Here is a 27969-nt window from a genome sequence, read left to right on the forward strand (position 1 = left end):
CACGGCACAGTGCTCCGTACCCCAAGGGTGCTAAGTGAAAGTGTGCTAGATCAAGAAACTTCTCTACTACTACTGGAGTGCATGGAGTGGAACAGCTCACACACTCTGAATGATCCACGGAAGCCCTAACCTCTCGTCCCCGTCGCCAGGGTTTCTAAGCCAAAGTGCTCCTCAGCCCTCCATGGCATCTGCCCCTTCAGTCCAGTCTGACGTCGTGTCAGGCAGAGGCTCCCAGGGCAGTAGAGAGGAGGGGCTTCTGGCAGTGATGGCAGCTGGAGAACTCCAAGGGGAGGTTTTGAGGACGCGATGGCCACCTCGGCTAGTAGAGGAGAGGGCTAACCAGATGGGAGAGAGAATGAAGACCTACAAGAAAACGAACCTCACCTGTCAGGACCCAGCTACTCAGCCTTCCTTTCACCATGACTCACGTCAGGGATTTGAGTGCACCTTAATTGAGGAAGGAGGTCTGCACACGTATCAGTGTAGCACAGGACTCAGAGAGCACCATCAGAACAGCATGTTCCTGCCCAGAACCCAAAGAGCCACGACTCTGACAATGCCAAGCCTGGCTGCTCAGCCCTGGCTAGAGCAAGAGCCTGCCAGTTCTCGTTTTCTAGAACAAAGCTCTGCCTATTACACTTAGCATCCTGTGCTGAAGCCAGGATGCTCGCAAGGAAGCAGGAACTAGAGGCAGCTAAGCTGTTTATTATATCAGTAGAAAAACTGTACAGAATTGAGGTGCAGTTAGGGAGACAGGGCTGACCCTTAGGCTGGAGAGCTCCAGACCAGTCAGTCCAATGTCTGAAGTGTAGTCTTCATGTGTGTGCATGTGAGCTATCTGAATGCCCCCCAGCACCTACTAAGTGTGCAGCCCCCGTGGGGGGCACCGGAGTCCATGCCCAGCAGCTGGGCCAGCCTGCCAAGAAGAGGCTGAGGAGCCGGGCCCTAGAAGCGGCCCAGCACAGTAGCTAAGAGAGCCATGCGTATGTACATGCCATTCTCGGCCTGGCGGAAGTAGGCCGCCCGGGGGTCCGAGTCCACCTCCACACTGCAAGAGAATGAAAGGAGTTACCACGCAGCCCCAGATGGCCTATCGAGGACTAAGTGCCCTCCCACAGCCAGCCCCCAGCGTATCCTCAATTTTGACGCCATGTCACCTTATCTCATTGACGCGGGGCATTGGGTGCATCACCACCATCTTCTTCTTGGCCCGGGTCATGATGTGGGGAGTGAGGATGAACTGGCCAAAGCACTGCGAGGCAGACAGGGACCCTGTGAGCACCTCAGGGCAGGGGTGGCTATGAGGCCACAAGCCTGGGCTCTCCCGGGTCCCATCCACAGCCACAGGCTATGGCAGCTGAGGGGCCGAGACCACACTCAGGCAGCCCAGCCTTCCTGGCCGAGCCTGGTGCCCGGCAGCGGCAGCCCCGGCTTGTCCCCAACCGTGGCACTCACAGCTTCATACTCCTGGGTAGAGCCGAAGCGTTCCTTCTGGATTCGCGTCATGTAGAGCACGTCAGTGTCGGGCAGCGCCTCCTCAATGCTCTCAAATTCCTCCTGAAGGGGGAGGCCGAGGCAGGGTGAATGCAGTGCCAGGTTCTGCCGGCCTGACCCATGTCCCCCACGGCCTCCCAGGGTCTCACCTGCTTAGTGCCACGGGAAGCCACAAAGGCCCACACGCTGGATGGCATGCGCAGGCTGGGAGGCGCCACATAGCGCAGCGTGACACGGTACTGGGTGAGCAGGCAAGCCAGGGAATGCACCGTGCGTCCATGCTTCAGGTCCCCCACCATTGTGATCTAGGGGAGGAACCCAGTCACCAAGAGGGCCCCCACATTGAGCACGTCCTCGCTCCCGTTTCTGAGCCTTCAGCCTCAGGACCAGGATGCAGTGCGCCCTGGAACGGAGGAACTACTTCCCAACCGCCTCCCTTGCAGACCTTCTCCTGCCAGGCCACCACCTCACCGTCATGCCGTTGACAGTCCCCAGCTCCTCCCGGATGGTGAAGATGTCCAGCAGGGCCTGGGTGGGATGCTCCCCGACGCCGTCCCCGGCGTTGATCACTGGCCTGCGGCAATGCTTGGCTGCCAGCTGCGAAAGGGGGAACAAGGAAGAAGACTCCTGTCTTCTGCGTCTCCCTGTCTCAGCCCTGCTCTTCCTGGGTCCCCTCGCTCATCTGACCCTACCCGAGACTTGCAGTCACAGAAAATGTGAGCAGAAGGGACCGTGTCCCTGGGTGCCAGGCACAGGTGCACAGGCCAGCCTCACCTCCACCGCTCCAGGCTGGGGGTGCCGAAGCACCACGACGTCGGCGTAGCAACTCATGGTCTGCACGGAATCAGCCAGGGATTCGCCCTTCTGGACGGAGGACGTGGCTTCCGAAAAGCTGAGCACAGAGCCCCCCAGGCGGGCCATGGCTGCTGCAAAGGAACTGCTGGTCCGGGTGCTCGCCTCGTAGAACATGGAGGCCATCACCTTCCCCTGGGGGAGGGCATGTATGTTCATCTTCGGGAACACACAGGCTGCTTCTTGCTACCCCAGCTTACACAAAAGGGGTGCTGAGAGCATCCTCCCCAAAGCTCCCCCCCTGAACTTCCACCATTTGTGTCACTCTGAGCTAAAGGCTCTGCCTCCAGAAAGCCATTGGTAAGGGTCGGAATGAGACAAGGCAACGTGCTAGCTCTCTCCTGTGACTGCACCAGCACAGGCCAAGTGACCAGGTGAGCAGGCTGACGTGCTGGAGCTCAGGGCCTCACGGGTCAGCTGCACGCTGCTGGGAGGACAGACGGGCGTGGGGTGGGGGTGGCGGTGGGGCTGTGGACCTAGAGCAGTAGGCTCTTCCCGAATAGAGAAGGCTGAGTTACGGTGAGCGGGGGTTTGGACTCACACCAGGGAGGGAGGCCCCTCCGACCCCTTGAACAGTCCTGCTGACTGACAGGGGTCAGGACCTTCAGCCCACAGCCCTGCCCCTGACCTTGAGGATGTCGAGGCTCCGCTCCTTCTGCACCATCATACGCAGCGTGTGGGCCACGTTGAACAGGTGAGACATCTACGAGAGAGCCCAGTCAGCTGGAGGCAGTGGCCACCGGGGGTCCTGGCCCCAACTTGCCACATCCTCAAAGCTCTGGGTGTCCCCATCCTCCCTCGCCCAGGCACCTGATCCTTGGTGAACTGCTGGACGGACAGGATATGTTGGCCCACTAATGAGTGCAGCAGGGGTGAGGTCTGGGGGTGCAGCAGGCCAGGGGTCCCCAGGTTCTGGGGTGATGCCTGTCTAGGTAGTGGTGGTGGAGGATAGCAGGTGCCATCAAGAGTTCCCATCAGCTCTGCTGCGAGGGATGGGGCAGAAGAGGCTCGTCAGAGGGTTCCTCCTACCAAGGCCAGATCAGGTCCCCAAGGTGAACGTGTGTCGGGGGGTCTCTCACCTGGCTCAGCTGCCTTCCGAGAGGCCTTTTCCTTCGGCTCCTCAGCTGCAAAAAGGGCAACAGGGCAGATGTAAGCCTATGGCTGAGATCCGAAGAGCCCCCACTTCCCCAGGACTCCGGATCAGTGTCTGTGTCAAACCAACTCACACCACTAGCTCAAGCACGTTAGGGGAGGGCAGGAAGGACTACAGCTCTGGGGACACACAGGTGGTTTCCCACAGGGGCAGCTGTGTGTAAGCAGTGGTCCTCTCCCATGGCCCTCCCATGTGGCACAGGGATCCTACGGAAGGGGAACGCCAGGCTCACGTCCACCGACCACCTGGATTTACCCCAGGCTCAGCTGCCCTGCGGGAGCCCAGCTCCCAGGAAGAATGCAGCTGCCCCACAACAAAAAAGGGCCTGTGAGAAGAAGCTGTGGGATGCTTACCTCACGCTGGGCAGACTGATTTAAGCAAAGGAGAGTATAGTGGGTCAGCGTCGGGTGAGGGGATGGCGGGAAGAACAGGGTAAGTGGACAAAGAAAAGGTGCTGGGAGGGGAGGGCCTGGATCAGTTCCTAGGCCCCCAACCCTGGTCCCTCTGGGACACGGGGGGAGAGGAGCCCATCCGTCCCTACACACCTTTAAGTCCAGCTGGCCAACCTTCCATGTCATGAGACCTCTCTTTTACCTGGCAGACCTGGGTCTGAGGCTCGGTGGATTCGGGGTGGCAGGTGGAAGCGGCCATCGGGCAGCCCTGGGACGCCCCGGCGGGGCCTTTCAGGTGTCTGGAGAGACAACATTTGAATAGCATTTTGAAAATTACTAACCCAACCCTTCCTCAAATTCAATCCCTCACAAAAAGCCAAACTGCTCACTGTCCACATGGATCCCATTCTCCATAATCTCCCCATAGCTCCATCCCTCTGCCACGCTGTCCTCCACAGGGGCAGACACACTGGCCTCTTAGAGGTGTGTGCTGGCCCCATGACGGGCCCCCAGATGTCTCTCTCGTTGGGTTAGTGGGCCTATGTTTCCCATAGGTGGCCTCCTACACTGAGAGTTAATTCTGTGTTTTGCAGTAGACAGAGGTAGATAGTGGGGTAGTGGGGATTTTAACTGTTAAGTGGAGAGCTTTCTACCTCTGAACCACTGATGAAAATGTTTATGCCATGAGCCCTGCCTCTGGTTGCAACCTCCAACACCCCACCCCAGCCACGAGCAGTGTGGGTACCGTGGTGATCTCGCTGGTGGCAGGGGCTGAGGGTGTGAGCTGGGGAACAGCCCCCTGAGGCCACTTGCGTACATCCTGTCCGTAGCCTGGGGGCACCAGCACCTGCAGACAGAGGGCAGGGGAGGGCGAGTGAAGAGCGGGCAGAGAGCCGGACTGGGCTCCTGAAGGAGTAGAAGCCAGCAGGAACAAATGCCCCGGGGGGCCTGTGCCCACCCACGTAAAGGCATCTGGAGGCAGTCGAGGGACCACACAGATGTGCTGGGTGGGATGAAAATGGCAGGGAGGTCACAACTGGGACTGGGTACGGGCCACACACGTACCTGCCCGTCGATGTAGGCCACCTCCCCTCGTAGGACCACACGTCGGACGGTGCCCTTCACCTTCTGCCCCTCAAAGGGTGTCCAGTGGGCCTTGGAGAAGGGCATGTGGCCTGGGATTGTCCATTCATGCTCCAGATCCACCTGACCAGAGTCACAGGTCACGCCAAGGCAAGGCCACAGCACGGGACACACCCCCACCCCTCGGGCCTCATCCACACACCTCCACGTAGGTGTCCTCCTGCAGGGGCAGGTGAAAGATCCGCCGGGGGTTGTGGTGCAGCCGCTGCAGCAGGTCGTCCAGACTGAGCCGGCCCTCGCTCACGGCGCTCAGCAGCAGGGGCAGCATGGTCTCCAGGCCCGGGAAACCCGGGGGAGGCCTGGGCCCACACTTCTCCTCCAGGGTATGGGGTGCTGGGAGAACGCGCATTTCGCTCAGCACCCGTCACCTCCACATCCGGGGAGTCACACATGCCACCAGGATGGCCACCTCACTCTCAACCCTGACGCTAAGTGTTTCTGGGAATCAGAAAATAGGGACACGGACTGCCATCTTCTGGGGCCCACACCTTCTACCCATGTCCCCCCGTGTATAATTTTCCTCATTTGCTCACTATTTCGATGTGCATTTATCAAGCACCCTCCGCAGACCAGCCACTGCATTAGAGGCCGGTGGGACACATCACATGCCAGTCCTCACGGAGCCAGACCAGAGCCCTGGCCCAGATTCCTCGAGCTGGGCCATGGGCCCCGCCGGACAGAGGAGGTACGTCTGCGGCCCTCTCACCGTGGTCTGAGGCAAAGCAGTCAATGACAGCCATGTTCTCCCATAGGGCCTCCACATCCTGGCGGGAGCCAAGCTCAGGCCGGACCGCCCCCTTCCCAGGCCCCAGGCGCTCCAGGTCATCGTGGCTCAGGAACAGATGGTGGGGTGCCACCTCACAGGTCACTGGCAGGCCCCGTGCCTTTGCAGCTTTAATCAGCAGGATCTGGGGGGAAGAGCGGGGAGATCTAGAGGCCTCTCCCTATGCCCTGCCCTACAAAGTCCCCGCAGCCAGCACCTGCTCTTGGAAAGTTCTGGGGCAGACATGCTGAGGGTGCTGGTCCAGGCTTCCCTGACCCTCCACTGACCACAGCACTCCCCTGACCTCTTGGAGTTCCTGGGAAAGCCATAGGGGCACCAGGAAATCCGGTGCACCCTCACCTCCTCTTTCCGTGCCACGTGACAGATGTGCACTGAGCGCTGGGTCAGTTGGGCCACCATGAGGATGGCGGCAACACTCTGCCGCTCCGCGTGGACCACAATGGGAAGGTGGGAAGGCCACGTCTCAAAATGCTGGGGGCAGAGAGAGTTTTCAGGGAGTGCGCACGGCCCTGGATTCTCCATGCTCATCAGAGCTCTCTTGGCTCCTTGCTGTCATCAGACCATGTTGTGGACTCCTCCAGCCAGGAGGGGTTGTCCGGCTGCCTCCTCCCACACACCCCCTCCCTACCTCCATCCACTGGGCCACACTGTCCAGGCGCAGCTCTGAGAAGGTCTCATTGAGGTAGAGCTTCAGGCCCGCAGCAGATGCAGCCACAGCACCCAGCGTCCCTGCATTTTCCGACGAGGCTCCGAGGAATAAGGCATAGTCACAGCGGGCGCCAGCCTCTGCCAGCTGGAGAGGATACATGAGACAGGGCCCACTGGCATCCATGTGGCCTGGGCCCCTAGGGAGGTGCAGAGGGAGCCGTGCTCACGGAGGCAGGGGCGGAGGAGGGGGGCAAGTGGGCCACCATGATGCAGGAGCTCCAGGCCTCACCTTCTGGGCCAGGGCCAGAGCAGGGGCATCGACGATCGGGGGCCGGGTATTAGGCATGGCACACACCATGGTGACGCCTCCAGCCAGGGCGGCGGCTGTGCCCGAGGCAAAGTCCTCCTTGTGGGTCCCACCTGGTTCCCGCAGGTGCACATGGATGTCAATCAATCCTGGAAGAACATGGAGGTGGCAAGATTAGAGGAAGACTCAGAGACACGAGGGGCATCAAGGAGGTGAGTTGGGGCGGCGGGAAAATACAAGTGAGAGGTGGTGAGGTTCTTCAGTCAAGGGCACCATGGATGGAAGAATAAAAGAGCTCAAAGTGACAGGGACTCTGGGGCCTCCACGCGCTACGCAGTCAGCGCAGGGAGTGGCCCCACAGCCAGCTTTCACCACACCCGGGGTCTCTACGCCAGCTGTTTCCACTGTCCAGAAGTCTCCTGAGGTGAACTTACCAGGTAGCCGCACAAGCTTTTGGGAGGTCATGCAGTCAACGTGCACCTTCATAGGAGGGGTTGGCCCGATCTGGCCTAGGGCCTGCAGGTGGAAACCATGGTCAGCTCTGATTTACGGGCATCCTGCAAGTTGTAGGTAGGGACCGAGTTTCCCATAAACCAGGCTCCCATCTCTCCAGACCCACAAAGCTTGATTATTAGCATGGCTGCTTAATATTAAGATTTCCCAACTCCACGATTCTCACCTCTCCCTCCTCCCCCAATAACACTGGCTGTGTCCCCCTTGGCACCTAGGTCTCAGTTACCTCCACAAACAGTTTGGTGCACTTGATATCGATAATGAGGGGCACGGAGAAGTCAGCGGCCAGGCGCCGGGTGCGGTAGCCCTTGGTGACGAAGGACGAGAGACGCCGGCCCCCAGCCCCACGCATCGACAGGTTGATCACTAACTCAAAGTGATTCTCAGCCAACTGCTCCAAGATGCTTCGCTGAGGTGGGCACTCACCATCCACTGCCTCCTCAAAGTGCCAGTCCACAGCTGTGACCTGTGGCCCAACACAAGGTCATGGCCAACCTGAGGCTGGCAGGGGTCGGGAAGGCCAGCCTGAAGGGAGGGCGAGGGGGCCCAGGAGCCATGAGGACACTGAGGACCGACAGGGTGGGGACCAGGCCGCCTCTATGTGCTACTGGCAGAGTCTATTTCTTGACAGGAAGGATAATCTAAACTTGGTTACCAAGGGCTCTGTGCAGTCTGAGCCCACACACATCGTACATATAGAGATACAATCCTCCAGGAAAATAGATCAGAATGCTAAGTGGTGGAAGGACTGTCAAGGACTTTTTTCTTTGCTTTTCTGCATGTTCTATTTGCTCCACAAGGAATATACATGATTCGTACAATGACAATCAAGGCAGAGGAAGAGGGAGAGAATTCTTTGGTGCTTCCACAGCTTGGCAGGAAGGACAGTGAGGGGTGGTCGTGGAGCCCCTGTACCTTGAGGCCGTGCTCAGTATAGAAGTCCGCGGTACCCAGGCTGGCATAGAGGCTGTAGCCCAGGCTCTCTAGCAGCCGAACAGTCGGGAGCAGCTCACTTTTGTTCTGAACCAAGCAGAAAGAGGATGAGGCTGTTTCCTCCATCTTCCACTTCAAGGTCAGCCCACGTGGCCCACCTCTCCGGGCGATCGCCCTGGATTCTGTACCTTGTAGCTGCCAATGGTCAGCAAGATGTTCTTCTTGGGGATCTTAAAGCCAGTGCTCAGCATGGCCTTGAGGTAGGCTTCGCATCGACTCTCTCCAAAGCCGGCCACTTCCCCAGTACTGGTCATTTCCACGCCCAATACCACGTCAGCACCCGCCAGGCGGGAGAATGAGAACTGGGGCACCTGAGGGAGCAGGATGTGAGAGAAGCCAAGGCATGAGGGGCCCACCTCCCCTCAGCGGGAGCGGCAGCCACGGTCCCCTCCTTGGTCTCATCCAAACAGTGGGGTGAGCCTGCCCTGCACTGCTCTGTGTGCTCCACACCCATCAGCTGGCTGCTTCCCGAACACATTCCAGGCGTCCGCTCAGCTTCCACTCAGCTATTCCCTGGCCTCGGAACACTTCCTCAACAAGCACTGCCAATCAAACATGCGGACCACCCTTCAAGGCTCAATTCAAATACCACCTCTTCTCTCAAGCTTCCCAGGAAGCGGCATCTCCCATCAGTAAACTCCTTTAGCATTTTGTTGGTATCTCCACTATGTAGGTTTATGACACACTGTTCTATACACAAGCTGTTTTTGGACCCAACTCCTGCCTCCCACTATTAGAGTGTAAGCTCCTAGGGGACAAAGCCCATCTACCACCCTTGTGGTCCAGCAATGCCCTGCCCATTGCAGGTGTTCGGTTTATGTGTTGACTGACGTACAGTCTGTGCGGGGAGGGAACTCTCTCCCACTGTCTCCCTATTGTTGACTGTGAACTTCAGGGTTTCAATCCCCCTTACCTTGACCCCCACGACGCCAGAGCCGGTCATGAGCCCCACAGGCTCCACTTCTTCCCCCATGATGACCCGTGTAGCCAAGGCTACTAGGTCTACACCTAGTGTCTTGGAGACGAAGGGAAAGGACCGAGAGACACGCACGTTGCATTCAATAACTTTCAGCTGGTCATCCTGGGGCAGAGAGGGATTGGTCAGGCCTTCTCCCAGCTGGGCTTGCTGACACCACCCCACTGACCTTGACTCTTCCCTTCGCTCACCATTCTGTGGGCAATCAACTCGGGACAGGGGTCAGGGTGACCGACTGTTACAACACTGGGGGCCCCAGCTATCACCCCTTCCCTCCAGCCTTCTTGCCTACGCTCATGAGGGCAGGAGACAGCGCAGGGCTCCCTGCCTCTGGGGCTGGCACAGAACAAGGAGGCGCTGTGTCCCTTTAGAACCTTCCTTTAGCCCCCTCTTCCCACCTTGGCAATGAGCTGCAGATTGAAGGGTCCCGTGACCTGCAGCTCCTGGCCCACGGCATGCACGATGGCTTTGATCCGCTCGAGCGTTTTGGCAGTGATGTCTTGAGGTGGGGTCACCAGCGTGGCATCCCCTGAATGCACGCCTGCATTTTCCACATGCTCAGAGATGGCAATGGCTACCACCACACCATCACAGGCCACCGCGTCCACGTCAATCTCCTAGAGTGGGGTGCGCAGGGCAGTGGTGTAGGACAAGGGCCATTTTCTTCTCCCACTTGCCCCAAGATGCTCCCTTCATTTAAGAGCCCCGGTACAACCCATCCTTCCAGCTACTGTGCCTACACATCTCTGTAGGACCAGAGAGGGAAGTCTTCCCCAGGGCTGGGAGCCTGCCCTCAGAGACTTCTTTGTCTGCAGCCCCCACCTTGGCCTCCTGGATGAACTTGGAGATGACCACAGGGTGCTCCTTGGAGACGGCTGCCGCACTGCTCAGGAAGCGCTCCAGGTCCCCGTCGGTGTAGGCCACGTTCATAGCAGCACCGCTCAGCACATAGGAGGGGCGTACCACGCAGGGGTACCCCACGCTCTGGCAGAACTGGCGAGCAGACTACGGGAGCGGGGAGCGTAGCAGGATTGGTCATCCTCACCCACGACATCCTCCAGCCTCCCGCTCCCCAGCACGCCCCAGCCAACCTCCAGGTCGCTGAGCTCCCTCCACTGAGGCTGGCTGATCCCAATGGTGTCAAGGAGCCGAGAGAACTTAAAACGGTTCTCAGCCGAGTCGATGGCTTCAGGGGAGGTACCCAGCACCCGGCACTGCTGCCGATGCAAAGCCATGGCCATGTTGTTCGGCAGCTGCCCACCCATGGACAGGATCACGCCTTCAGGGTTCTCCAGCTCATAAATGTCCATCACCACCTGTAGTACAGGAGGAGAAACAAGCGGTGGCGACAAGTGGGGTCAGGGACCTGAGCCTTCTGGCTCACTGTTCCTCACCCTCCATCCACTTCTCCTCACACCCCGCAAGTGCCAAAGAATCTTAGGTCAGCACCCCCCAATGCCCATGACTCCACCTGGAGACACAGGATGTACAGACTGAGGACCAGGGGGTACGGGGGTACTGCCCAGAATGTCTGGCTTATAGTCAAATCTCCAGAAGGTTCTTTTTTTAAATTTTATTGGGGAATATTGGGGCACAGTGTGTTTCTCCAGGGCCCATCAGCTCCACGTCGTTGTCCTTCAATCTAGTTGTGGAGGGCGCAGCTCACCTGCAAGTCCAGTCGCCGTTTTCAATCTTAGTTGCAGGGGGTTCAGCCCACCACCCCATGCAGGAATTGAACCGGCAACCGTGTTGTTGAGAGCTCGCGCTCTAACCAACTGAGCCATCCGGCCGCCCCTCCGGAAGGTTCTCAAGTCCCACTTGACCCTGACCACCCAGGCTAACAGGCAGCCTTCATCCCTCTCACCTCAAAAGAGATCTCATCGAAGTACAGTCGGTCACACATGTCGTAGTCAGTGCTGACTGTCTCCGGGTTATAGTTCACCATGATGGTCTTGTACCCCATCTGTGAGCGGGCGGGGATAGCTATTAGTGATTAGGTGGGAGGAAGAGCACGGAGAAGCTAAGCCAAAGCGCCTGCTTCAGAGAGCACCACCTCAGCTTCCTGAAATAGTTGCACAGGACACCCGGCTTGGGAGAGAAGTAGGGCCCGCAGTATAGTCACCGGAGAAATAGGCACAAAGAGATGGAGAGGTGACACCTGCCCTGTGTGGGGCACAAGATAGCCTAAGGGGAGCCTCCAACCCAAAGCCCTATAATAGAGGTGAGGAGTAGCAATTAACAGGAAGTGCAGGGTTCAGGATGGGTGAAAGGCAATTGCTGGAGCTGAACAGAACAGCAGAGCAAATGGTATGAACGACTAGCTCTCGGACCTTTCGGAGCTGCTGGATGCAGCCCACGGCACACCAGTCAAACTCGACGCTGGAGCCAATACGGTAGACGCCAGAGCCGAGGACCAGGACATGAGGCGTTCGAAAGGTGAGGTCATGGGTGGTGCCCCAATATGTCAGGTACAAGTAATTTGTCTGGGCTGGCCACTCAGCTGCAACTGTGTCGATCTGTTTCACCGCTGGGCAGATCCCCAGTTCTTGACGCAGCTTGCGAACAGCCAACTCTGTGCTAAAAGAGAAGAGGCAGAAACATAGGCCCTGGGAGGGGGCTACGGACTGAGTAGAGTGGGGAGATCCCAGGGCAGGGATCACAGAGGAAAATACCCAGGGACGAAGGTCAGAAGCCTCTAATGTTCCCTACTGCCCCCTTTCTGAGGGCCCCTTGCTGGTACGAAGGTTCTCTGCCCCACATTTCTCAGCCCGAGGCCCTCACCGCCATCTCTCACCTCAGAACCGCAAGGGCAATCTGCTTGTCTGAGAAGCCAAGGCGCTTGGCCTGGTACAGCAGGTGTGGGGGCAAAGGCTGCCCACGGTGCTGTTCTAGCAGTTGGGCGTGTGCGACGATTCGCTTCATTCGGTGCAGGAACCAGCGGTCAATGCGCGTGAGCTCATACAGGCGCTCCACCGAGTAGCCAGCCCACAGAGCAGCTGCCACCACAAAGATCCGCTTATCTGTTGGAGTCTCCAACTCCTAATGAGGAGAGGGCAGACGGACAGATACGAAAGGATTGCGCTGAGGGTAGGAGATGGCAGAATGTGAAGCAAAATGTTCCCAGTCTACTGGCAGCACCTCAGGAAGCCCGAGCTCTGTAGTCACAAAAACCCCAGACACAAGGAGGCTCTGGTTGCCTGTGAGGCCTTGAGCAAGTTCCACAACCTCTCTAAACCTCAGCTTCCTCATCTATAAAAACAAGTCTAATAATCCGTTCTCATCTAATGACAAATGAAATGACATCACAAAATTCTCAGCAAAGTGAAAACACAGCAAATGTCCAGTAACGACTGCTGCTACTATTACTGGTAACACGCTCCTGGGCTGGGGACAGAGAGCAGCGGGGTCCGTTTTAGGGATATTGCTGGGGGAAGGGGCCACTTACCATATCGCTGACGGGCTTCACTGTGTGATCAAAGCCCACGCAGTTCTCATCCACCATGCGCAGAGCTTTCTGGAAGGCCTCCTCAAAAGAACACCCAATGCCCATGACTTCACCTGGGGACACAGGACGGAAAAACTGAGGGCCGGGGCAGGGAAGGGGGAGCTGCCCAGAATGTCTGTGGTTTAGTCAAATCTCCAGGAGGTTCTCAAGTCCCATGGTGGCAGGAGCTATGGTGCTTCGTTATTAAGAAACCTTAAACTTTCAGCTCTTCTCCCTACGATTTTCATGTTTATTGGTGAATATGGAATTAAAATACCTAAAGTGGGCATGTGGATATTGGAACGTTACAGTTCATCACAGTGGCCCAATCATTAACGGTTATCCAGTTATTTGGTTTGTTTTATTCATACTCGTATTGTGAAGACACCATTTAAAATCTGTCTCATCCCTTAAAACTTTTTATAAGTTTAGATAATAAGATGATCCCGCTACTCCCTGAATCCACCCAGAGCTAATTACATTCACTACTATCACTTTAGAGCATTTCTTCCGGGATTTTTTTCACATGCATGTTTTATACATGATTATAGTATATATACAATTTCCATGCTGCTTTCTCCCTCATCATAAGCATGTCCCCACATTGCTATGTGACCTCATACCCAGCAGTTTAATTCCTGTATGATTTACTACACTTTGCTCACTTACTGAGGGACATTTAACTCCGAAGTGTTCATCACTCTAAGTGAGGCTGTGATGTTTTCTGTGCTTTGGATTACCTTTTCTTGTCTCTTGAGGATAAATTTCCAGAAGTCCAGGGCCAATCAGTAAGAGAAATTTCCGGGCCTTTAATAACTATTATTTGCTTTATAGAAATGTGTGCTTTACAATTCAAAGTATAAGTTTAACCAGCCTATTAAGAAATGTGTATCATCATTTCAAACAATTTTTGCTAATAAGCAAAAACGTTATCTCATTTAACTAGATTTCTACTTACTAATAAGAAAAATCCCACCCCCACCCCACTGCCCCCCGTTTAGTTACTGATTTCCTCTTCTGCAAAGTTTTGTTCATGTCCTGTGACAATTTCGCCTAGGGTCTCCATGTATTCTTCCCAACTGTATTTTTCTATTTACAATCCTAGTAACATTTCTTTAAAAATGTTTAAGACACCAAGGTGCTAACAGTATTAAGGAAGTGGACTGTGAGTGATTTTGCTTAATTCCTTTGTCATGTGGTTATATTATATAAGTTTTTGTTTTGGGTAAAAACTTTTATTTCTTTTTAACCAAAATAAAAACTCAACAGGCTCATATGTGCATGCCCAGAAAAATTCTAGAATCACATATATACCCAAATTAATCCCTGTGTGCCAAGATTACAGGTGATTGATTATTCTTTGGTTAAAGTATCTTTTGTAGTTTCTCAATGATGCATGTATCTTATTGTATAATGAAAGTTACAAAAAGCTACCAAAAAAGATCATATTCCAAGAATACCTGATTAACCATAAAACACTGAAATGTATCATTTAGGAATCAATCTTTGACTGTCCTATTTTTTTTTTTAAGTTTACTGGGGTGACATGATTGTCCTATTTTCAATCCACTTCTTTTAGCCACAATTTAATTATGGCATCATTCCCATGTTTATTATAATTTTCATATAACAGCAATTCATCTCCAGAAGGAACAACTTGGCAGTCTTGTAAGGTTTCTAAAAATCCTGAAATAATATCTGAGTCAGACTCACTTGTTTAAAGACGACCATTGCTCTTAATGGAAATTTGGAGCACAGTGACATACTCTATCCTTAGCTGGTGGCACTTTGGTTCGTGCACATGCTTTGTCTGGGCTGAAATGTCTTAGAGGACAGTCTAAGGCAACTTAAAAGGATACTATAAGAAAGCATATTAACTCAATTCCAGCATACTCTACCACTGCTTGGAGGCTGACTGCTGTACCCATACACTGTTCGCTACTAACTTTTCTTGTTTTTATGAAAAAGGTCTCTGAAAATCTGCTCTGATATTATACACTGTTTGTTTTTTTTTAAAAAAATGTCATTTACTGATGATGACAGAAAGTGCCGAGAGAAGGGGACGTGCTAAGCATGGCTGCCACTGTGCTAACTTGGATTTAGAAGTGTTCACAGGAAAACAAGTCACTGTTTCCCCCAAGCCTCAGTATTTAAACTAGCACAGAAAACAAAGTGTCACTGCCATTAACAGCCTAAGGGCCAAAGGCAAAATGCCATGAAATGCTGCGGGTGGTTTCACAGAACTGGCCTCACTACGAGAGGAACACTAGCAACCAGATCTAGTTTTCAGTTCTGGCTCTGCCCTCTACTCAGCCATGACACTTTCCTTCTGTGGGCACCTCAGTTACTCAAAGATAAAATGAAGACAGTTGAGATCGTCTGATGGCTATCACCCCATCCCAGGGATTCTAACATGCCACCTGGGAGTGGAGGTGGCATGTGTATTCTGACATAGATTTCCAGATGCCTTTCATCGCCACTCCTCATAAGGATTACTATCTTAGTTTGAAATGTCCCTATTAGCTCTGTCCCTGTTAGTTCCCAAGAAGCTGCTAAAATAGAAGCTAAACGGCCATGCCAGGGATCTAACTCTAGGACATTCCAGCTTCTTGGGATGGGTGTGACCCCGTGGGGTGATCTGGGGAGGGGTCTCTTGGGGTGTGTCTCTCTCACCAACACTCTTCATGCAGCTTCCGATTTTCGTGCTGACACGGAGGAACTTGCTGAGGTCCCAGCGAGGGATCTTCACCACACAATAATCTAGGCTGGGTTCAAAGGCTGCTGTTCCCCCTGTCACCGAGTTCCTGGGAGCCATCGGGTGGGGGTGCCAGGAGGGCAGAGTGGAAGACATAAAGGGTGAGCTCCCAGACAGTTTTCTCCATCCCCACCATCCAGGCCAACGGCCTTTCCAGTCCATGAATGTATTATTCAGCTCTCCACCCCCTTACCTCCCCGATCTCTACCCCACCCCTATACCTGAGCTCAGGCAGAGGGATGCCCAATGCCAGCTTGGCTGCCACATAGGCCAATGGATAGCCTGTGGCCTTACTGGCCAGGGCAGAGCTACGAGAGAGCCTGGCATTCACTTCGATGATATAATACTGCAAAGAAAGAGAACAGAGAAACAGTCATTAGGTAACTGGCCTAGAAGGCCCACCGAGGAGAGATCTCAGAAAGGCAAGAAAATAAAGCCCTTCTCAAAGTGATGAACAGCACCCGCCAACCCCCACGCCCCAAGCCCAACCCCAACAAAGACAATTCTGGCTTCTACTCCAGAAGTCCTCTTGGCTTTGAGGCCCCAAAATTATGGAAGGAGGTCCAACAGCTGGAATATCAGCTCCAGGGCCTGGAGTCTCACCTGCTCAGACTCGGGGTTCAAGGCATACTGCACATTGCACTCCCCGACAATGCCCAGGTGCTGGGTAACCTTGATGGCTGTCTGCCGCAGTAGCTGGTACTCCCTGTCATTCAGTGTCTGGCTTGGAGCCACCACTATAGACTCACCCGTGTGGATGCCCAGTGGGTCCAAGTTCTCCATGTTACACACCTGTGAAGGGAGGGGCCCATGGAGGTCACTGCCAAAGGGAGAGACAGGAGGCCGCATCCCAGGGTCCGGTTGCCCCTGGGGTTGCATCCATCCTGGGTCTGAGGGACACTGAACCCTCAAAGGTCTCAGCCCTGGCCTCTGCTTTTACAAGAGCTCGTGCGACCTGACACTCTTCTCACCCTCCTCCATCACTCACCGTGACACAGTTGCCATAGGCGTCTCTCACCACCTCATACTCAATCTCCTTCCAGCCCTTCAGGGACTTGTCTACCAGCACTTGGCTGGTATGGGCAAAAGCTGGGGCCACGAGAGAAGAGAGCTCCTCCCTGTTAGATGCAAAGCCAGAGCCCAGGCCACCCAGGGCAAAGGCTGCACGCACCAGCACAGGGTACCCTAATCGCTCAGCAGCTGCCTGGGCCTGCAACAAGCAGAAGAGATGAACAAACTAGTCAGGCCTCAACTGCTTGATTTGCAGAGGGTTCCTGGACCCAGAGAAAATAAGATACAAAAAAAATGACACCATTCTATCTGCCCCCACAACCACCCCGCAAACCTGTTCGAGAGAATTTGCCGCCTCACTGGGGGCCACATGCTCTCCAATCTCTGCCATCCTGGAGGCGAAGGCTCGCCGGTCCTCAGTCAGCTCGATGGTCTCCACGGGGGTGCCCAGGACCCGGACACCGTACCGAGCTAGCACTCCAGCCTTGGTCAGCTCCACACCACAGTTCAGAGCTGTTTGGCCTCCAAAAGTCAGCAACACACCATCTGGGCGCTCATTACGGATCACCTGAGGGAGGAGAGGAAAAACAGGCATTAAGACCTTGGGGTTAGGGAATGGATCAAAGAAGTTCAGAAACCCAGAGGGATCACAGGATCTCCCTGCCTACATGGGTCCGCTCCTCATGCCAGTCTTACCCCAATCGTACCTGGGTTACGTAGTGCGGTGTTATGGGAAGGAAATAGACCTTGTCAGCCAGCCCCTGGGAGGTCTGCACCGTGGCAATGTTGGGGTTGATCAGCAATGTCTGGATGTTTTCCTCCTTCAGGGCCTTGATTGCCTAGGGGGACAAAAGTGGCATGTCTGCCTCGATCGCAGAAGCAAGATTTTAAACAGTCTCAGACAAGTATTTCTTTCTCTTCTTTCCTCCCTCTACTCTTAGTCCCTAGTCCCTAACCAACTGCGATTCCACAGCACCTCACCTTTCTGCACCTTCCCCAGATCTCCATGTTCATTTTCTCCCTCCAACCAGTTTTCATGCCTCAGCCCTTCTCCTTGGGATGGACCTTCTATCCATTCCTGAAGGTCACACACCCAGAGGGGCAGGATAGACAGGATTTACCTGAGAGCCTGAGTAGTCAAACTCTCCAGCCTGGCCAATGGAGAGGCCCCCTGAGCCCAGAATCAGGACCTTCCGTGGTGGTGGAGGCCCAGAGCCTGGTCTGGGAGTCCCAGGCGGACAGAGGCGCTCAACCAGCCGCTCTCGAACTGTGAAGGCAAAGAAAGTCGTAGACTGTTAGAGCTGAGTGAGACTGGAGAGATCACCTGGATTAACCCTCTCTACAGAAGAATCCAGAACAAGTCATGCCTCTAATGAGTGGCAGAGTCAGGACCCAAACCCCTCATGACTCAGGAGTTCCTTTCACTAGAAGAAGCATAAACGAATCATCTTGGCTTGATTGCTTTTCCATCCTACCCCCTTAACCTCCCAAACATATATCAGTTTCCTGGGGCATGTCCAGCTTCTATCCATCCTGGAGCCAGCCCTGTTCTTAGTTTCACAGCCTACACCTACCCAGGTGCTTACCTGTCTGGCCCCCAGGTTTCCCAGCGGTGGCTTCTCTCACAGTTTCCAAAAAGATATCAAAAAGAAGCTCCATATCTGAAGGGCCAGCTTGGTGCTCTGGGTGAAACTGGACACTGTTGAAGAGATTGGATCACAAAACCTGTCATCAGCACTGGCCCGGACACTGGCATGCTAAAAGGTGGGTAGTGGGATAGATGACTGGGGATCACTACTGAGCTTTATTTCTTGATCTTCCAGCCCCGGGGGCTGCAGAGCGGTGCATGTGCAGTCACTGTCAGAATTACCCAGGCTCACCTGAAGAAGGGCAGGCTGTCATGGACAATGCCTTCATTGGAATGATCATTGGCGTTGGTGAAGAGAGGAAGCCAGCCTGCCGGCAGTGAGTCAGTTTCCACAGCAAAGCCGTGGTTCTGGGATGTCAGAAAGCAGCGCCCAGAGCCCACCAACAAGCACGGCTGGTTATGGCCTCGGTTCCCGTACCTGGAGATGGAAGCATGCTGAGTCACAGGCCCATTTCACCCTCCTCCACCCCTGGACCAAACCCAGCTCTTGTTGTTCTCAGGACTCTCACCAGCCCCCACTCCTGTTCAGCACTAATAAACACCGAGTTTATTCCCCACCCTCATGTCAGTAGCATGGGCCCTTCCTCTCCCCATAAGTCCCACCTCATTTTGTAAGTCTTGGCCCCGATGGCTAAGGCCAGCAGCTGGTGTCCCAGGCAGATCCCAAAGACAGGCCGAGGATTTGGCTCAGATAAGACACAGCTCAGTGCAGATATCACGCTGGGATAAGAGGCGGGGTCACCAGGGCCATTACTCAGGAAGAGACCCTCATATTCTGGAGGGGCAGAAAATATGGCATCAAAACCAGTATTCATGGCCTGGCCTGATGGCTCAGGCGGTTAGAGCTCCGTGCTCCTAACTCCGAAGGCTGCAGGTTCGATTCCCACATGGGCCAGTGGGCTCTCAACCACAAGCTTGCCAGTTCAATTCTTCGAGTCCCGCAAGGGATGGTGGGCTTTGCCCCCTGCAACTAAGATTGAACACGGCACCTTGAGCTGAGCTGCCTCCCGAATGGCTCAGTTGGTTGGAGCGCATCCTCTCAACCACAAGGTTGCCTGTTCAACTCCCACAAGGAATGGTGGGCTGCACCCCCTGCAACTAGCAACGGCAACTGGACCTGGGGCCGAGCTGCACCCTCCACAACTAAGACTGAAACGACAACAACTTGAAGCTGAAGGGCACCCCCCACAACTAAGATTGAAAGGACAATAACTTGACTTGGAAAAAAAAAAAGTCCTGGAAGTACACACTGTTCCCCAATAAAGTCCTGTTCCCCTTCCCCTATAAAATCTTAAAAAAAAAAAACACAAAAAAACCCCCCAGTATTCATCTAGAGAGACACTTGCTGCATCCCTTCCCATTAGAGCAAAAGGTCTTTTCTCCCATCATCTTTCCTGCAACTCATGTTGACTTTGAGCAACTAAACCGAGAGACCCATCTTCCACCCATGCTGTTTGTCTGTGGTCCCATACAGACGCCCAGCTACTCACCGTGGCTGTCCAATGCGTGGTCCCATGGTACCACAGTGACCTCGGCTCCACGCTGGCACAAGCATCGGATCTGATTATACTTGAGGCCACAGTCCAAAGCAAGGATCCGAGGGGTACCCCCTGCATTGAATACCCGCGGAGCCTGAGGAATAAAGGGCAACAGTTGGCAGCTGTGATCAGGGGGTACAGATTGGCACACACCAACCCCTAACTTGGAGGCCTCTTCTGATTCTCCCTCCAGTGTTCTCCCCAGTTATGAAAGGAATATCACTACCGTGCTATAGCTTGCAACACTCTCCCACTCCACCTCTGTACCTTAATGGAAACCTCTGGCACCAGGGGGCGGGCGTTGGGGTCCAAGAATGGCAAGGTTGAAGGCTCTGTCCCATCCTGGACCAGCTTTCCCAGCAGAGACCCTTGCTCTCGCAACTTCTTAGTCAGCTCCCGAGTGTCCACTCCTGTCAAAATACCGTACTCTGAGAGATCACACTCCCCCAACTCATTCATTCACAACGTGGAGGCTTCTGGGAGTACTTCCGTTCCAGAGCCCTGAGCACAGACAGCTGTCTTATAGGAATCAAAATCCTTGGCCATTCTGAAGGAAGCACACTACCACCAAGTATTCTTGCCAAAACTGTCACATCTGAATTGCACCACGACTCTAGATCTATTTACAGAAAATAATACCGTATCTATCTGTTTACAGAAAGAGAACATGCTAAATAACACTGTAGGAATGTAATCAACAAAATGCAGACTGTGGGACAGTCCAAAGAAAAACTGACCTGTTTTTGTCAAATAAGTTACAAGGCCTATACGATTAAAAAGACATATAAACAAAATGCAATGTATGGATCTTGTTTTGATCCAGATTCAAATAAAGAAACAGTAAAAAAAAAAAAAAAATTTAATTGGGAAAATTTTAAACCTTGCCTGGATATTTGATGACATTAAGGAATGACTGTTAAATTTTTAAAGGTCTGATCATGTTAATGGGATCATGTTTTAAAAAGGATTCCCTTTTCATAGATATTGAACTACTTTTACGGATGAAATGATGTCTGAGATTTGCTTGAAAATAATCTGGGAGTTATAGGAGTGGTGATGAAATAAGTTTAGCCCTGAGTGGATGACTACGAGCCTGGGAGTTAGTTCACTATACTATTCTCTCCTTTTGTATGTTTGAAATTTTCCCTGTGAGCGAGAGCTCAGTTCCTTGCCCCAGACTCCAATCTATACCTTCCAAATCAGATACATTCTATGACAACCTTGGACTCAAGTCCCAATAGTGCACAGAGATCTTCTCTTGATTCTTTCCATCCTGGCACCTGTGCTCTGCCCACACTTGTGCTTGCACCATACCTTGCAGACCAGGTATGCCATGATGCTGCAGCCACTCATGCAGGGTATGGGTGGCACTCCAGTGGCTGGGCGTGGGGCAGCACTCTCCCACCACCAATCCTGCCACATGGATCTCCGAGGATTCAAACCACTGTCGAAGGAAGGAGGAGATCATGAGGAGCCCAGGGCCACATCCCTCCCTATGTCGTCTTCCCATCGTACAGCACGGACCCTCTACTTCAGCCACACTGAGGACCTTAAACCCACCGAGCACCTCATGCTTTTGCCCTGGGCCACAGTGCTGTCCCCCATATGAAACACAGAACACATGGGCCCAGGGTGCCGACTGATCATTTAAAATGACATTTCCCTTTATCCAAAACTGAAATTACACAACTCCTATTTGTGAAGCCCCTGCAGCTTATGCCTCTTCCGTAGAACTCCCCTAAGCTCACTTCATTTCCACTGTGCTTGATATTTATGTGATAATATGCATGTGTTTGTGTGTCTTCCTCACAGAACTGGGAACTCAAGAGCAGGGTGACTGATACATGGTAGCAGTCAATAACCACTTCCTGAGCAGTGAGCATGAAAAAAGACAAGGTCCCTGGCATCACAATGTTAATTTGGTACTTAGGGAGCATGAAAATTAACAAGGTAACATGTAAATAAACAAGGTCCTAACTACAGTGTGTGATAAAAACAGTGTAAGATAGGTAGGTGCACAATACCTTACCAAATAAAAATAAAGGTTCAGGGTATAATACTGGGCAGGATTATACCCTCCCTCTTCACAGGGGATTATCATAAAAAGAAAGATAACACAAATTTGTTACCCAACAGATAAGCATTTAATAACTAAACAGAGAAAGAGGTCATTAATGTGGGAGGGAGTGGCATATTTAAATTACATCTGCTTAGTGGTGGAAGGTTTAAAGGAAGATGTATTTTGAGACTGTTCTTTAGGGATTTGAAGCATAGTTTGGCAGAACTCTCTGTGGCCAGGACCAGTCTGCATATGGACCAGTGTGTTTATAACGTATGTGCCACAAAAGCATCCGTGGTGGTTTGGTGGCTGCAGGAGGCCTTACTCACCCTGGTTCTGTTGGGGCCTCAATTTTACAGGTTTATAAAATCAATTTTGTCAGTGTGGTTACAATTGACAAAACAGAAGAATGGCATATGTTAACCAAGATACTGCATTATAAACTAAAATGAGGTGTATTTATAGGTTTGTGATGAGAAATGGTCCTTTCCAGGAATAAAAGTGTGCCCCTTACCTAGAGTTCCCTCTCCCAAGTGTCAGGGTGACTAGGAAGGCAAATTAAGAATTAAAGTCTCCATAAGCCTGGAATCAAGACAAAACAAGTTTGAGAAATCCTGCACCTAGGCTATGGGGACTTTCACTATTAACTAGTGTTGATCTTTGTATTATTTGAACTCTCAGAAGGCAACTTAGTTTCTAAATTCCAGAGGAGGAGGAATAGGGGAAACCTCACTGTGGGAAGAAACTGAGTTTTCTTATCTAGACGCAAGAGCTCTACTGAAAAGTGGTAGAAAATGAGGCAAGGTAAGGAAAGGTTTAGAAGACGGTAAACCAACTTCATTGATTTGGTAGGTGAACTGGGAAGTGTGTCCCGCTGTCACTGGGAAGGGTGTGACCTTATTTCTAGTCTCTTTCCCACTAATGCATTTCATCATAAAGCATTGCTCCCATCACAGGACTCTGATGCTAAAAAAATCATCACTGGTTCCTTACGAAAGCCCAGACTTTGGCTTGGCCTCCAGCACTGCCTGTCAAGGTACTTAACAAGCCCTGCATACGTAGTACTTGTTTTATCACTTTGGTGTGTGTCTTCATTCTTTCCAGGATGCGAAGCAGAATGCCAATGTCACCTAAGTTAATAATTACTGATTTGAAAAGGAATATAAGGAAAGCATTGGATGTGACTACCTTACTGAGCCCGAACTCATCCACTTCAAATGGGGGAATGCCATAGTTGCCGATCAGAGGATATGTCAGCACTAAGATCTGTGCTTTGTAGGAAGGGTCAGTGAGAGCCTCGGGGTAGCCGACCATGCCGGTTTGAAACACTGCAATAAAGAGGCAGGGCTGGGGCTCAAACAGGGCACCTTTCGGAACACTGACCCGCGCGAAGAGAATGCCCCAGTGAAGGCTGCCTCGACCGTCAGGGATGAAAGGGGCTGGGCTGGGGACGTGGGCGCTGAATGCGGGTGGGGGGGGTTTGCAGGCGGGAAAATGGCGGGGTCTGGGCAGGGCACGCTGGGCAAACAGGGGCAGCAGAGAGTGGGATGAGGTCGGCAGCCGGCCAGGTCTTGCTTACCCACTTCCCCGGCAGTCGACACAGCGGCCCCAAAGGGCTGGCCCCGCAGGACCGACCCATCCTCCAACACCAGGGTCGCCATGGGAACGGAGCTCGGAGACGTGGGCAGAGAAGCTGGAAGCGCAGCAAGTTTTCTCCTATGCTGGAACCACGTGAGGAATGTGCGCCCAGAGTAGGTCCACGTGGCTAGCCGTGCGGGTGCCTATAGCAAGTACCGCGCGGAAAGCGATGGAGCCCCAGGCGCACTGGGAGGTTGCAGACTGCGGCGGCGCGGGCAGCAGACGGCGTGAGGGGCGGGGCCGACACGTAAGGGGCGGGGCCAGGGCGGCTCCGGGCTATGTGGCCTCGGTCTCCCCTATGCAAAGCCGGGGGAAACCTGAAAAAGAAAGCCGACACCCCCAAAGCAGTCTCTCCCATCCCAACCAAGAAACACACAAAGTCAGAGCGCTTTTCCCTAAAAAAAAAAAAAGTTTATTATGGTTAACAGCACAAATGGGAACTGGTACTAGTCCTCTCCTGAACAGGAGTGTTACACTCCAAAATTGTGCAATTTTCCATCTTCCAACGGCGGTCTCAGCCTTGAGGAGGCTCTGTTGGCTAAACTGTCGAGAAAGCAAATCCCCCTGGCTGGGCTACGATAGATGGGGATGACCTTTAGGTCAGTAGGAAGACCTATACGTGGTTCATGAAGCCTTGGCTTTTCGGCGTTGGGTGCCCCAAAGCAGGATGGAGATGGATAATGTGGTGGATCCCAGAATCCCGAAAAACATAAGCAGCGAGAAGGAGCCCTGTGAATAAAAGACAAAAACAAACAAAAACCCTCATACAGTGTTACCCTAAGGACTACATTCCAACACCCAGTTCTTTCCTAGTGTATCTATCCCCTTGTCCAGGGCAATTCTCTGAGTTTCCTTTTCTAGGTGATTTGCATCAGACCCTGGTCTTCTGGCTCTTCTTTCTGAGAGGTTCTTGCTCTGTGGATTTCTCTTATCCCTAATTAGAAGGCCTAACTCCTCACCTGGCGCATACACTTGTAGCCATGGAAGCCATCAGCACAAACACACTGAAAAAGACCTGGACCATCAGGCATACATGATCCATTCTCAGGACACATTTCTGGAAGACAGAGAGAAACAGAGAACATCACTGGATCTCATTAGGTATGTTTTTCAAATATCTGCTTCAACTTAGATTCTCTCAATTTTTTCTAGGTCAAAGTAGAGAAAGATGATTACAGATAATCAGAACATAACAATAGTAATAAAATATATTTTAAGACCTTTTCTTCCCAAGGGGTTAGAGACTCAGAAACCTGAAAAGGCACGTAAGCAACTTTCTTTCTTTCTGATCTAAAGGGGAGAATACAAAGGAGGAAAGGCAGTTCCTAGGAGGCTGGAGATGAAATAGCATACCTGTGTCCCTGGTGCTATTGCAAAGGTTCCTTTGCCCTTGGCAGGTTCGCCTGTTTGTGTAATACGTGACAGTATTCCAGGCATTTGTATCTCCAGGACAGTTGACATCTTGTGGCAGTATCCTGAACACAACACAGGCAGTCATAATATGCTGCCCGAAGTTGCTAAGCTCACAGCATTGCCCCTCTTTAATTCTCTCCCCAACCCCATACCCTTACTCACAGAGTCTGGAGCTGGGTAAAGCCATGGAAGGTGTTGGCCAAGTCATCCTTGAGGGGGTTTGCTTGCAGGTCTCTGAAAAGCACACACTGTTAGCATTGTACTCTAGGAAAACATCCTACTTCCATTCATACATCTTCCTGTATTGGTAATCCACTTCTCATTCTGAGTTATCCAAGTTTAGACATTAGTATTCATATTATTAGTTTGAATATTATGAATACTAACAATATTTGTATTCATAATATTACTTTTTAGGAGTCCATCCTCAAAGACTTTCCCATCAACCCTTTGCCATAGTCACCTTTTGGTAGAGAGGATAACTAACCACTTACATGATGATAGCAGTATGTGCCTGAGGAAAGTTTGGACCAGGGTCCTTCAGAGAACAGTTCTGGAGATCCAGCCTGATGAAATAAGGTAATCGGTGTAACTATGTGTCTCTCCTCTTTATCCAGGGTAAGCTAATACTATCCCTTTTCTGTTAATATTAGTTGAACACCGCTATGTTCAGGTCCACAAACTAGGTGCTAAAGTAGATGTTTTAATCCTGCGCCGTCCAATTTCGTCACCACTAGCTACATGTAGCTATTTCAATGAATTTAAAATTTTAAAAATTCAGTCCCTCATTTGCCCTAGCCACATTTCAAGTGTTCAGTAACCACTAATATGTGGTTAATGGCTACAGTATTGGAGAGTACAGATATGGAACATTTGCATCATAGCAGAAAGTTCTTTGCATCTGTGCATATACTGGAAATTTGTTTCTTGTCTAGATTATTGAATCTCACATTGTGATATTATGATTCTCAGATCCACAAAGGACCTTCAAATGGAGAAAAAAATTCAAATCACATAAAGTTTTTTCGAAGTACATTTTCTACCACAAATTGGATGTAAACTACTGGATATTAAGGAACACGCCACATTATTTTTTGTTCAGTATCTACTGCTTTCTATTCTTTTATTCTATAAATATTTACTGAGTTCCTCCCAAATTCAAATATTTGAATAAAAATAAAAAAAAAAACCCTCAGTATTTTAGCTTTCAAATGGTTTATAATGTAGTAGGGGAACGAGACCATCATCAAAAACAAAAACAATATATTAAATTACAATATGAAAGAAATCACAGGACAGTATATATATTTGAGTGGTACACTATGGATTAGTGGAAGTGAAAAAAAAATTAAAAATATTACTCTGGTAGTAGGGGGAATTCACAAAAGATGTTAGAATTAAAGGATAGATACGTCTTCGTTTAGTGGAGGAAGGCAATTTCAGGTAAGGAGAGAAGCCTGAACAAAGAAATAAAGGTACAATGCTTTTGGAGGTAGGCCAAAGCTAGACCCTCATGAAGGCTTTGAGTGGACAAATAATTAGAAATCTAATTTTAAAGCTAGACAGTGATAATGGAAAACAAACTGGTTTTCAGAACGTTTAACGTAGAGAAGTATTTAGGTAGTTGGGGCAAGAGGAGAATAAAAGCAAGACATATAATATTTTGAGTTTGAAGTGAAGGTACACTCAAGAGAAAATGTTTAATAGGGAGCTAGAGGTACCCATAAGTATCTGGAGCTTGGAGAGAGGTCAAAGGATACTAAAAGAGATCTAACCACCTGCATGGTGGTTACAGTTAAAGCTTTAAGAATAGGTGGAGTCTCAAAGGTATAAATGGAGAAAATGCAGGAACTAACCTGCATAAGGGGACAGAAAGAGGAATTTGCTTCAAAGACAAACATGAATTAGAAAGAGAAGAAAACCATATTAGTATAGTGTATTGGAGGCTAAGCGGGTCATTTCATGGAGACACACAGTAAATTCAAAGACTTAATAAACAAAAGAAGAACGATCTTTTTAAAACAAAGTCATAAAAGCCTTTTTTTAAAAATAGGCAAAAATTATGACTTTTATGCAGTTTCAACTTGCAAGAACCACAGGATTGTTTACCTAGCCAAAAATGCTATAACAGATTTAAAAGTCTGAGAATCATGGTTTAGATGCCTCCAAAATAGGCACAAATATTTATCCGAAAAGCCAATCAGGCAAGCTTTGATGGATGAGGGTTGGGAACTTTTTTCCAGTATCCAGGGATGTCTTCTCCCTCACCCGAGGATGGTGCCCTTTTGATTCAGGCAGCAGCGAGCCAGCAATATTAGCTCTGGTGTCTGCTTACAATAAAGGGCGACTTCTGACAAATTTCCCACATTCCCTGGACACTGGATGCATACCTGCAGAAGAGAGAAAACTATTAGAACTCCAGAAAGAAAGCCAAGACAAGAACAAACAATGATCAAAAGTTAACTGCCAGTACACCTCTCCAGAATTCCGCTAACACAGTGCAGAGAAGTGTCTGACTTTCTATCAGCTTTGACTAGGATTTGCATTTCTTCCCCTAGAACCAGGCGCCAAATCAGAGTACCAGACCTCACCCAAAGAAGGCCCTCATGTTTGAGGATGGCTATTCAAGCATACTTATCACGTCCTCTCCAGTGATCTCAATCTGACAGCCCTGGTTTGGCAGGACTGCAGGTACACCAAGAACTCATCTGCATTACAAAAAGTACAGTCTTGCCACCGCATGATATACATGTGCGTGGACACTTTGCAGAAGAGCCAGAGGACTCGCTTGTAGAAAGCACAAGTTAGTTATTTAAAGATTAGAAGCAAGGAGGTCAACGTTCAAATGTCTTTGGACATGGGCAGAACTGCGCGGCGTGAGTGATCGGGAGCTGAAGCCTGGTGGGCTACCGCCAGGGAGGCCTCAGGGATGAAATCAGAGCTGCGGGCCGGCGGGAGAGAGCCGAGGGAGGGCGAGCGCGACACACGGCTAGCCTAGCAACTCTGCTTCAGTCTGAGCTCTAACTTGCTTCTGTACCTCGGGTAGCGCCAGAGCTCTTTCCACGCCCAGAAAGAGGAGCAGGGCCGCAGCCCTGGGTACCGGGATCGAAGGACTGCCAGGCCCGCAAGGGGACATTTTTCCGCTTTCTTCGTCCTTCACTGCAGCTC

The 27969-nt window shown here is 51.6% G+C and overlaps 2 protein-coding genes across 4 annotated transcripts; both read right to left on the reverse strand.

The window, feature by feature from the left end:
• Positions 1 to 691: 691 nt before the first annotated feature.
• CAD (carbamoyl-phosphate synthetase 2, aspartate transcarbamylase, and dihydroorotase) lies at positions 692 to 23580 on the reverse strand. Of its 3 annotated transcripts, none has more exons than XM_033125304.1 (44): positions 23330 to 23580; positions 22939 to 23078; positions 21006 to 21135; positions 19959 to 20101; positions 19644 to 19785; positions 18757 to 18928; positions 18386 to 18571; positions 18092 to 18204; positions 17627 to 17772; positions 17213 to 17344; positions 16840 to 17073; positions 16483 to 16704; positions 16098 to 16286; positions 15716 to 15840; positions 15413 to 15543; positions 12701 to 12813; positions 12050 to 12294; positions 11586 to 11832; positions 11120 to 11218; positions 10347 to 10571; positions 10078 to 10260; positions 9654 to 9872; positions 9193 to 9360; positions 8408 to 8590; positions 8202 to 8306; positions 7513 to 7752; positions 7208 to 7289; positions 6756 to 6922; positions 6447 to 6611; positions 6158 to 6289; positions 5741 to 5942; positions 5177 to 5367; positions 4957 to 5097; positions 4637 to 4738; positions 4094 to 4190; positions 3426 to 3470; positions 3157 to 3329; positions 2975 to 3049; positions 2269 to 2481; positions 1966 to 2091; positions 1724 to 1799; positions 1456 to 1532; positions 1158 to 1252; positions 692 to 1048 (listed from the first exon to the last, which is right to left on the reverse strand). In XM_033125304.1, the coding sequence occupies exons 1-44, from the start codon at positions 23409 to 23411 to the stop codon at positions 946 to 948; spliced, it is 6576 nt and encodes a 2191-aa protein (XP_032981195.1). In that variant the 5' UTR covers positions 23412 to 23580; the 3' UTR covers positions 692 to 945. The 3 variants fall into 3 exon arrangements, with proteins under 3 accessions (XP_032981195.1, XP_032981193.1, XP_032981194.1); XM_033125302.1 differs by having other exon boundaries at positions 1456 to 1557; positions 1644 to 1799; XM_033125303.1 differs by having other exon boundaries at positions 1456 to 1557; positions 1644 to 1799; positions 3157 to 3326; positions 23330 to 23573.
• Positions 23581 to 23783: 203 nt separating this feature from the next.
• On the reverse strand, positions 23784 to 27968 carry ATRAID (all-trans retinoic acid induced differentiation factor). The gene is made up of 7 exons (XM_033124918.1): positions 27839 to 27968; positions 27070 to 27191; positions 25296 to 25367; positions 24964 to 25035; positions 24742 to 24863; positions 24348 to 24445; positions 23784 to 24117 (listed from the first exon to the last, which is right to left on the reverse strand). The coding sequence occupies exons 1-7, from the start codon at positions 27935 to 27937 to the stop codon at positions 24013 to 24015; spliced, it is 690 nt and encodes a 229-aa protein (XP_032980809.1). The 5' UTR covers positions 27938 to 27968; the 3' UTR covers positions 23784 to 24012.
• Between the last annotated feature and the right edge of the window lies 1 nt (position 27969).

The sequence above is a fragment of the Rhinolophus ferrumequinum genome, chromosome 13 (assembly GCF_004115265.2).
Source record: "Rhinolophus ferrumequinum isolate MPI-CBG mRhiFer1 chromosome 13, mRhiFer1_v1.p, whole genome shotgun sequence".
In the NCBI taxonomy this organism is placed as follows: domain Eukaryota; kingdom Metazoa; phylum Chordata; class Mammalia; order Chiroptera; family Rhinolophidae; genus Rhinolophus; species Rhinolophus ferrumequinum.

Bases quoted from the DNA above. Each gene is read 5' to 3' on its own strand.
- CAD (XM_033125302.1), bottom strand. From the start codon at position 23,411: ATGGCGACCCTGGTGTTGGAGGATGGGTCGGTCCTGCGGGGCCAGCCC. The intron at 12,295-12,700 runs GTAAGTGGCCCC...TCTCCTCATTAG, and splicing joins TGAAGCCCGTCAGCGATATG to GAGTTGGAGACTCCAACAGA. The intron at 1,253-1,455 runs GTGAGTGCCACG...TCTGCCTCGCAG, and splicing joins CTACCCAGGAGTATGAAGCT to TGCTTTGGCCAGTTCATCCT.
- ATRAID (XM_033124918.1), bottom strand. From the start codon at position 27,937: ATGTCCCCTTGCGGGCCTGGCAGTCCTTCGATCCCGGTACCCAGGGCT. The intron at 25,368-27,069 runs GTGAGGGAGAAG...TTATTTCATCAG, and splicing joins CAAAAGGGCACCATCCTCGG to GCTGGATCTCCAGAACTGTT. The intron at 25,036-25,295 runs GTAAGTGGTTAG...TGTGCTTTTCAG, and splicing joins GCACATACTGCTATCATCAT to AGACCTGCAAGCAAACCCCC.